The 10811-nt window shown below is 43.9% G+C and overlaps 1 protein-coding gene across 1 annotated transcript; it reads left to right on the top strand.

The window, feature by feature from the left end:
- Positions 1 to 632: 632 nt before the first annotated feature.
- Positions 633 to 3780, top strand: LOC124027860 (TNF receptor-associated factor 6-like). Its single transcript, XM_046340110.1, has 3 exons — positions 633 to 845; positions 1065 to 1349; positions 1466 to 3780. The coding sequence occupies exons 1-3, from the start codon at positions 648 to 650 to the stop codon at positions 2060 to 2062; spliced, it is 1080 nt and encodes a 359-aa protein (XP_046196066.1). The 5' UTR covers positions 633 to 647; the 3' UTR covers positions 2063 to 3780.
- The last annotated feature ends 7031 nt before the right edge of the window (positions 3781 to 10811 follow it).

A 10811-nucleotide genomic window follows, 5' to 3' on the forward strand; every position in this document is an offset into this window, starting at 1 on the left:
GATGGTGGTGTAGAGCAGTAGTCCTGATTACTAAACCTATGAGATGATGGTGTAGAGCAGTAGTCCTGATTACTAAACCTATGAGATGATGATGGTGGTGTATAGCAGTAGTCCTGATTACTAAACCTATGAGATGATGATGGTGGTGTAGAGCAGTAGTCCTGATTACTAAACCTATGAGATGATGATGGTGGTGGTGGTGTAGAGCAGTAGTCCTGATTACTAAACTTATGAGATGATGATGGAGGTGTAGAGCAGTAGTCCTGATTACTAAACCTAAGAGGAGATGATGGAGGTGTAGAGCAGTAGTCCTGATTACTAAACCTATGAGATGATGATGGTGGTGTAGAGCAGTAGTCCTGATTACTAAACCTATGAGATGATGATGATGATGGAGGTGTAGAGCAGTAGTCCTGATTACTAAACCTATGAGATGATGGTGGTGTAGAGCAGTAGTCCTGATTACTAAACCTATGAGATGATGATGATGATGATGACGGTGTAAAGCAGGAGTCTCCAACGTGTGGCTCGCGGGCAGATTTTGGTCCAGTTCACATCTGCTTGCGGCCCACACAAACCTATGTTTAACTCAGTCGTTCATGAATGATTGTGGACTGCTAAACTTTGCTGGGTGGCAATGGACCACAATGCAGCCCCTGGACACAGATAGGTTGCCTACCTTTCCTCTGGAAAAAGTATCTCTTTGTAACAAGCTTCTACACAGGTCAAGCGATGTAGGATCTGACTCGGTGGTGTTTTTGTTTCAGTTGGAATCTCACTATGACACAGACTGTCCGAAGGCTCCGATTGCCTGTACCTTCAGCACTTTTGGATGTCGAGAGATGGTAGGTCACTGAGTTAGAGTCAACCTCAACACTTTCTGAGTCATTTACCACCTATGTTCTGTGACTACTTTGCCTTGTCTGAAACAAACCCCATCTACTCCCATCCAGCTGATACTTTCAGGTCTAACAAAAGAGGGTTTTTAAACTGGACAAGGCTTCCACTTCCAACCTTGGTTCAACACAGTGGCTCTTTTTTAAAGTCTTTATGTGCTATTTCAGATGCAGCGCAATGACCTGGCGCAGCACATGCAGGAGTTCACTCAGATGCACATGCGCTGCATGGCTGAGTACCTGCACAGGCACAGCCTTACCGGGTACACCCAGCCACCTTCTTCTGAGGACCGAGGAGCTGCCGCCGCAGAGCTGGGGGCACACCCAGGAGCTAGCAGCAGTGGCGCCCCCTGCCAGTGCTGCGGGGAACTGCAGACCATGCGGGAGACCACCCAGCAGCTGGAGGGACGTCTGGTGCGGCAGGACCACCAGCTACGTGAGCTGAGCATTCAGGTGGAACAGATACAAATTCATTCTCTCATTTGCGACGTTGAATTCACTTGTTTGAATGAAAAACGTCTACAACTAAAGGACCATTTTGTTTTCTATTATCATTATTATTCCCCCAGGCGGGGCTGGTGGCGGAGCTCCGTCGTAAGGTCACCTCGCTGGAGGAGAACCTAAAGGAGCTGGAGGCCAAGCAGTGCCAGGGCGTGTACGTGTGGCCCTTGGAGGGCTTCTCGGGCTACCTACGTACCCAGGCTGCCGGACAGCCTGTTGTGGTGCACAGCCCGGGCTTCTACACGGGCCGGCCGGGCTACAAGCTGTGTCTGCGCCTCCACCTCCAAACGCCCTCGGCACAGCGCTGCTCCAACTACATCTCACTGTTCGTTCACACCATGCAGGGGGAATTTGATGGGCAGCTGTCGTGGCCCTTCCAAGGCACCATCCGGCTGGCTGTGCTGGACCAGGGGCCTGAGGGCCAGCACCATGTGGAGGTGATGGAGACCAAGCCCGACCTGCAGGCCTTCCAGAGACCCACCATCCAGAGGAACCCCAAGGGCTTTGGCTACGTCACCTTTCTGCACTTGATGGAGCTACAGCAGCGGGGGTTTGTGCATGACGACACGCTGCTGGTGCGCTGCGAGGTGACGCCGCGCTTCGACACCGCCCTGAGGCGCGAGGGGGCGGCCATGCAGCCCAGAGGGCCCGAGGCCTCGCTGTGAGGACACTTTTAACGTTCCAAGTGACGAGGTCAATCACCACCAACGTTATCAGTACAAAGTATCAGTTTGCCATTTCCCTGAGTTGTTGTATCACACAGGATCATTGCATTGGGTTCAGTCATGACCAACATCATGGGAAAGTGTACGGCTCAGTCGTGGGTTTTATCTCCAACTCTAAAAGGCTTTTCTTTGCTGTAGCTGTTGAGTGATGGACTGGATGTTGGTGGCGATGAACACCAATGTTTCCTGCAACAAGTAGAGAGCTGTATGGGTTTTATCTGCATTTTTGTCAAAATTGAGTTATTGACATTAGCCTTATTCTGTTCAATGTTCTCTACCTATATATTCCTCTAAATACCCCAATTCATGTTAAGTTCAAAAGAATACAAGATTTTAAAAAAATGGCTGACACCATTTAAACCAATGAGGGTTCAGAACTTTAAAGCTGATCTCACAATCATCTATTTGCAGACAGAACGTTCTAGTCCCAAGCTCTGTGTTCCATCACTGATCCAGCAATGTGTCGCAGGCTACTGTACTGCTCAACAGATAGGATTTCAAAATGTCTTATGGTGCCTACATTAGGTTGTAATAAACATGACTTTGGTTTCAGTGCATCGTTCTTTGTGACAGCTTTTGTAGTGGAGACCGACAAAGTCTCGTTAATTATCATAACATGTTATTACAGTTTATGATATTTATGTCAAGCTCAAAGTCATGTTTATGACAACTTTATGTTGGCATTAAAGAAGCCAATTCAAATAAGATGTTACTAGAAGTGTATTTCAGTTGGAGATTAGGAAGGGGACAGAGAGTGATGTAGGATAGAGAGATACTCAATCAAATGAATCCCTTTAAGCGCTTTCTACAAAGCACGGCGAGGGCTGGGGCAGGACCATCTGTAGGCAGGAGATGACCAGACGCAGAACTACCTATCAACCTAACTTACATCCTGGATGACGAGAGTCAGGATCACTGGCATTTCCCTGGTCTTCTGGTTGGAGGATCATACAGGGAAGATGGGGCAACGTCCTAACCTGGTCTTCTGGTTGGAGGATAATACAGGGAAGATGGGGCAACGTCCTAACCTGGTCTTCTGATTGGAGGATCATACAGGGAAGATGGGGCAACGTCCTAACCTGGTCTTCTGATTGGAGGATCATACAGGGAAGATGGGGCAACGTCCTAACCTGGTCTTCTGGTTGGAGGATAATACAGGGAAGATGGGGCAACGCCCTAACCTGGTCTTCTGATTGGAGGATCATACAGGGAAGATGGGGCAACGTCCTAACCTGGTCTTCTGATTGGAGGATCATACAGGGAAGATGGGGCAACGTCCTAACCTGGTCTTCTGGTTGGAGGATAATACAGGGAAGATGGGGCAACGTCCTAACCTGGTCTTCTGGTTGGAGGATAATACAGGGAAGATGGGGCAATGTCCTAACCTGGTCTTCTGATTGGAGGATCATACAGGGAAGATGGGGCAACGTCCTAACCTGGTCTTCTGGTTGGAGGATAATACAGGGAAGATGGGGCAACGTCCTAACCTGGTCTTCTGGTTGGAGGATCATACAGGGAAGATGGGGCAACGTCCTAACCTGGTCTTAAGACATCTTCTGGTTGGAGGATCATACAGGGAAGATGGGGCAACGTCCTAACCTGGTCTTCTGGTTGGAGGATCATACAGGGAAGATGGGGCAACGTCCTAACCTGGTCTTCTGGTTGGAGGATAATACAGGGAAGATGGGGCAACGTCCTAACCTGGTCTTAAGACATCTTCTGGTTGGAGGATAATACAGGGAAGATGGGAAAAACGTCCTAACCTGGTCTTCTGGTTGGAGGATCATACAGGGAAGATGGGGCAACGTCCTAACCTGGTCTTCTGGTTGGAGGATAATACAGGGAAGATGGGGCAACGTCCTAACCTGGTCTTAAGACATCTTCTGGTTGGAGGATCATACAGGGAAGATGGGGCAACGTCCTAACCTGGTCTTAAGACATCTTCTGGTTGGAGGATCATACAGGGAAGATGGGGCAACGTCCTAACCTGGTCTTCTGGTTGGAGGATAATACAGGGAAGATGGGGCAACGTCCTAACCTGGTCTTAAGACATCTTCTGGTTGGAGGATCATACAGGGAAGATGGGGCAACGTCCTAACCTGGTCTTAAGACATCTTCTGGTTGGAGGATCATACAGGGAAGATGGGGCAATGTCCTAACCTGGTCTTCTGGTTGGAGGATAATACAGGGAAGATGGGGCAACGTCCTAACCTGGTCTTAAGACATCTTCTGGTTGGAGGATCATACAGGGAAGATGGGGCAACGTCCTAACCTGGTCTTCTGGTTGGAGGATCATACAGGGAAGATGGGGCAACGTCCTAACCTGGTCTTAAGACATCTTCTGGTTGGAGGATCATACAGGGAAGATGGGGCAACGTCCTAACCTGGTCTTAAGACATCTTCTGGTTGGAGGATCATACAGGGAAGATGGGGCAACGTCCTAACCTGGTCTTCTGGTTGGAGGATCATACAGGGAAGATGGGGCAACGTCCTAACCTGGTCTTAAGACATCTTCTGGTTGGAGGATCATACAGGGAAGATGGGGCAACGTCCTAACCTGGTCTTCTGGTTGGAGGATCATACAGGGAAGATGGGGCAACGTCCTCTGGTCTTAAGGTTGGAGGATCATACAGGGAAGATGGGGCAACGTCCTAACCTGGTCTTCTGGTTGGAGGATAATACAGGGAAGATGGGGCAACGTCCTAACCTGGTCTTCTGGTTGGAGGATAATACAGGGAAGATGGGGCAACGTCCTAACCTGGTCTTCTGGTTGGAGGATAATACAGGGAAGATGGGGCAACGTCCTAACCTGGTCTTCTGGTTGGAGGATAATACAGGGAAGATGGGGCAACGTCCTAACCTGGTCTTCTGGTTGGAGGATCATACAGGGAAGATGGGGCAACGTCCTAACCTGGTCTTCTGGTTGGAGGATAATACAGGGAAGATGGGGCAACGGTCCTAACCTGGTCTTCTGGTTGGAGGATCATACAGGGAAGATGGGGCAACGTCCTAACCTGGTCTTCTGGTTGGAGGATAATACAGGGAAGATGGGGCAACGGTCCTAACCTGGTCTTAAGATATGCCACATCTTCCCAGACCAAAGAGCTGTGCATGAAGACGTCTTCTGGAGAAGAGATTTCCTGAACAATGGCTGTGCGTTAGGACAAACAATAAGCAGTGACATATGAATGAGTTGGTATACACAGTGGTGAAAAGTACTTAAGTACTACTTGTGTTTTTCTTTTGGTGGTATCTGTACTTTACTATTTATATTTTTGACAACTTTTACTCCACTACATTTCTAAAGAAAATAATGTACATTTTACTCCATACATTTTCCCTGACACCCAAATGTACTTGTTACATTTGGAAATGCTCAGGCAGGACAGTAATATGGGCGAATCATGCACCTTTTTTTAACCTTTTATTTTAACAGGGAAGAAATTGAGGCCTATGTTTCTTTTCCAGATGTGCCCTGTATAATACAATATAAATATAGCCAACATATTACAATACAAAACACAGTCATGTTAAGCACTATTAAAACAAAGCATTCAGGAAAAAGTTACATTCCTCCACAAGTAAGTCTCCAATCAATACATTAAATTGCCTCAAAACAGCACCAGAACATCAAAATGAAATGTATTTATATTATTTGGGGCAATGTGGTGCATTTAAGCTAAAACCAGATTTACCTAGTTCGGTGGAGACCCTAGGAATGTCGAGTTAACGGGTTAGGCAACTCGGGTGTCTATACTTCAAAAGCGAAGTTGGATAAGACTGAAGTTTATGAAGCAGGGCCTTGTAAACAAAAAGGGAGTAATGTAGAGACCTACGGGTCTTTAGCGAAGTCCAGCCAACCTTTTGATACAGGATGCAGTGTTGTGATGAATATCAAATCTGTTGCCCATAACAACGAAGGGCAACGTGGTAGATGGAATCCATAGCTTTAAGACTAGTAGCAACTGCATTTGGATAAATAATCACCATAATCAAGAACGGATGAATAAGGTTGACTGAATAATCTGCTTCCTACTGCTGAGAGAAAGGCACCATCGTTTTCTGTAGAAAAAAAGACCGCTTTAAGTCTTAGCTTCTTAACCAGCTCATCTGTCTTTTTTAAAACGTCAAATCCATATCAATCCAAATGCCTTATTTATATGCTGGAACACGTTCGATTGGAGAACCATCTAATGAGTGAACATGTAGTCCATCTGAAACGTTCTTACGAGAGTTTAAAAACATGTATTTAGTTTTGTCCATATTAGGCACAAGTTTTAAATCGGCAATGGATACCTACATAGCTATAAAATCGGACTAGTTTTGACACAGCCAGATCAATAGGGACGGCAGGTGGTCAGAGCGTTGGACTAGTAACCAGCAGGTAGCCTAGTGGTCCGAGCGTTGGACTAGTAACCAGCAGGTAGCCTAGTGGTCCGAGCGTTGGACTAGTAACCAGCAGGTAGCCTAGTGGTCTGAGCGTTGGACTAGTAACCAGCAGGTAGCCTAGTGGTCCGAGCGTTGGACTAGTAACCAGCAGGTAGCCTAGTGGTCCGAGCGTTGGACTAGTAACCAGCAGGTAGCCTAGTGGTCTGAGCGTTGGACTAGTAACCAGCAGGTAGCCTAGTGGTTAGAGCGTTGGACTAGTAACTGGAAGGTTTCCAGATCGAATCCCTGAGCTGACAAGGTAAAAATCTGTTGTTCTGCCCTTGAACAAGGCAGCTAAACCACTGTTCCTAGGCCGTCATTGTAAATACGAATTTGTTCTGAACTGACTTGCCTAGTTAAATTTTAAAAACTAGTCTGGGCAATAGTGTATATAATAGTATCATCCACATTTAAATTAAGTTAACAGATTGACCAATGGTGTTAATGTAAATAGTGAATAGAACAGGTCCCAAAATCATGATTTGACAGTTTTTCAGAATATACCCGGGTTCCCATTACAATCCCAAAGAGCAGTTACATAATTCCATTTAGCCTTGCTGATTTGTCTTGCACAATAGTTCCTCAGTTGCTTAAAGCTTGCCGGGCCTGAGCCTGTGTTCCTGGTCTTGACCCAAGCATTGTCTCTTTTATAAATGACTTCTGATCATTCTGGAGTGTACCAGGCATTCCATCTACCTTTAACCCTTCATGTTTTTGAAGGGAGCATGATTATCCACAATAGTATTGAAGACATCTGCAAAAAGGCTGAAAGCTAAATCATGTTGATGGATAGCTGATGAGGCTATGGAGCTATGGAGACATCCTCACTCACCAGAATGGATGACTTCCTCTCATACGTTCAATCCCACTGGACTTTTGATAGTTTCTTGTGGAATAAGTTGAATATATTTGTGTGGACATATATGCCTTACTGTGTTGTTTTGCTTTGCCACATGTTGCAGTATGACATTAGTGCCGTGTTGCAAACAGGATGCATGTTTTGGAATATTTTTATATTCTGTACAGGCTTCCTTCTTTTCACTCTGTCATTTAGGTTAGTATTGTGGTGTATCTACAATGTTGTTGATCCATCCTCAGTTTTCTCCTATCACAGCCATTAAACTCTGTCATTTAGGTTAGTATTGTGGTGTATCTACAATGTTGTTGATCCATCCTCAGTTTTCTCCTATCACAGCCATTAAACTCTGTCATTTAGGTTAGTATTGTGGTGTATCTACAATGTTGTTGATCCATCCTCAGTGTTCTCCTACCACAGCCATTAAACTCTGTCATTTAGGTTAGTATTGTGGAGTATCTACAATGTTGTTGATCCATCCTCAGTGTTCTCCTATCACAGCCATTAAACTCTGTCATTTAGGTTAGTATTGTGGTGTATCTACAATGTTGTTGATCCATCCTCAGTGTTCTCCTACCACAGCCATTAAACTCTGTCATTTAGGTTAGTATTGTGGAGTATCTACGATGTTGTTGATCCATCCTCAGTGTTCTCCTATCACAGCCATTAAACTCTGTCATTTAGGTTAGTATTGTGGAGTATCTACGATGTTGTTGATCCATCCTCAGTGTTCTCCTATCACAGCCATTAAACTCTGTCATTTAGGTTAGTATTGTGGAGTATCTACGATGTTGTTGATCCATCCTCAGTGTTCTCCTATCACAGCCATTAAACTCTGTAACTGTTTTAAAGTCACCTTTGGCCTCATGGTGAAATCCCTGAGTGGTTTCCTTCCTCTGCAGCAGCTCAGTTAGGAACGACGCATGTATCTTGTATGTAATCCCACTTTGACATTATTGTGTGAAGGCCAGTGACAAAAAAATCTCATTTGAATCCATTTTAAATTCAGGCTGTAAGACAACAAAATGTGGAAAAAGTCACGGGGTGTGAATACTTCCTGAAGGTCCTGTATGTTGTCCTGCTTGAAGTATGTTAGGCTGTAGCAGGATCTATGGGTGGCTTTCTCTGAGAAGGAATGAATGTCCAACAACATGGACACTTGCGTGATGTATGGTTGTCTCTTCCTTCTTGTCTGTGCCCAATAATGTTTGTATCATGTGTTGTGATGCTGCCATGTTGTGATGCTGCCATGTTGTGTTGCTACCATGTTGTGTTGCTACCATGTTGTCAATTTGTGTTGCTACCATGCTGTGTTGTCATATTGTGTTGCTACCATGCTGTGTTGTCATATTGTGTTGCTACTGTGCTGTGTTATGTGTTGCTGCCGTGCTGTGTTGTCATATTGTGTTGCTACTGTGCTGTGTTATGTGTTGCTGCCGTGCTGTTGTTGTCATATTGTGTTGCTACTGTGCTGTGTTATGTGTTGCTGCCGTGCTGTGTTGTCATATTGTGTTGATACCATGCTGTGTTGTCATATTGTGTTGCTACTGTGCTGTGTTATGTGTTGCTGCCGTGCTGTTGTTGTCTTATGTAGTGTTGTCTCTCTTGTCATGTTTGTTTTGTTCTATATTTAGTATTTTTAATCACAGCACCCGTCACCACAGGAGGCCTTTTGGTTGGCCGTCATTGTAAATAAGAATTTGTTCTTAACTGACTTGCCAAGTTAAATAAATAAATCTAGCAAACGAGATTCGTACTGACCAAATAAAAATGTATTTGTCACATGCTTTGTAAACAACAGATGTAGACTAAGAGTGAAATGCTTCCTGACTGGTCCTTTACCAACACTGCAGAATTAAAGATAGCAACATGAGGAATAAATATACGGTGAATAACGAATAACAATAATGAGAAAACAATAACATGGCTATATACAGGAAGTAGAAAAAACATGGCTATATACAGGAAGTAGAAACTAACATGACTAAATACAGGAAGTAGAAACTAACATGGCTATATACAGGAAGTAGAAACTAACATGGCTATATACAGGAAGTAGAAACTAACATGGCTAAATACAGGAAGTAGAAACTAACATGGCTATATACAGGAAGTAGAAACTAACATGGCTAAATACATGAAGTAGAAACTAACATGGCTATATACAGGAAGTAGAAACTAACATGGCTAAATACAGGAAGTAGAAACTAACATGGCTATATACAGGAAGTAAAAACTAACATGGCTATATACAGGAAGTAGAAACTAACATGGCTATATACAGGAAGTAGAAACTAACATGGCTATATACAGGAAGTAGAAACTAACATGGCAATATACAGGGAGTAGAAACTAACATGGCTATATACAGGAAGTAGAAACTAACATGGCTATATACAGGAAGTAGAAACTAACATGGCTAAATACAGGAAGTAGAAACTAACATGGCTATATACAGGAAGTAGAAACTAACATGGCTAAATACATGAAGTAGAAACTAACATGGCTATATACAGGAAGTAGAAACTAACATGGCTAAATACAGGAAGTAGAAACTAACATGGCTAAATACAGGAAGTAGAAACTAACATGGCTATATACAGGAAGTAAAAACTAACATGGCTATATACAGGAAGTAGAAACTAACATGGCTATATACAGGAAGTAGAAACTAACATGGCTATATACAGGAAGTAGAAACTAACATGGCTATATACAGGAAGTAGAAACTAACATGGCAATATACAGGAAGTAGAAACTAACATGGCTATATACAGGAAGTAGAAACTAACATGGCTATATACAGGAAGTAGAAACTAACATGGCTATATACAGGAGGTAGAAACTAACATGGCTATATACAGGAAGTAGAAACTAACATGGCTATATACAGGAAGTAGAAACTAACATGGCTATATATGGTTGCCAGGTGCACAGTGTTTCCTCCGACACATTGGTGTGGCTGGCTTTGTGCTGTGTTAAGAAGCAGTGCGGCTTGGTTGGGTTGTGTATCGGAGGACGCATGACTTTCAACCTTCGTCTCTCCCGAGCCCATACGGGAGTTGTAGCGATGAGACAAGATAATAGCTACTAAACAATTGGACACCACAAAATTGGGGAGAAAAAGGGGTAAAAAAATAAATGAATAAACGTTAAAAAAAGAACAATTATTGGGGGAAAATATATGGTTTTTCTAGAGAAGAAAAAAGCATCCGTTCCTTTGTCTCCTTTAAATAAGTGGTTGCAAAGGGTCTTCACAATAAATCCAAATGAAATTGTATTTGTCACTTGTAAATGATTATTGGTACTGAGATATTTGTTAATGTGTTAATGTTAATAATTTGGTGGTGCCACTCTTGAGTAGAAACATGGGTACATCACAAATCACAGTCAGACACATTTGGA

The sequence above is a fragment of the Oncorhynchus gorbuscha genome, unplaced genomic scaffold (assembly GCF_021184085.1).
Source record: "Oncorhynchus gorbuscha isolate QuinsamMale2020 ecotype Even-year unplaced genomic scaffold, OgorEven_v1.0 Un_scaffold_3549, whole genome shotgun sequence".
In the NCBI taxonomy this organism is placed as follows: Eukaryota; Metazoa; Chordata; class Actinopteri; order Salmoniformes; family Salmonidae; genus Oncorhynchus; species Oncorhynchus gorbuscha.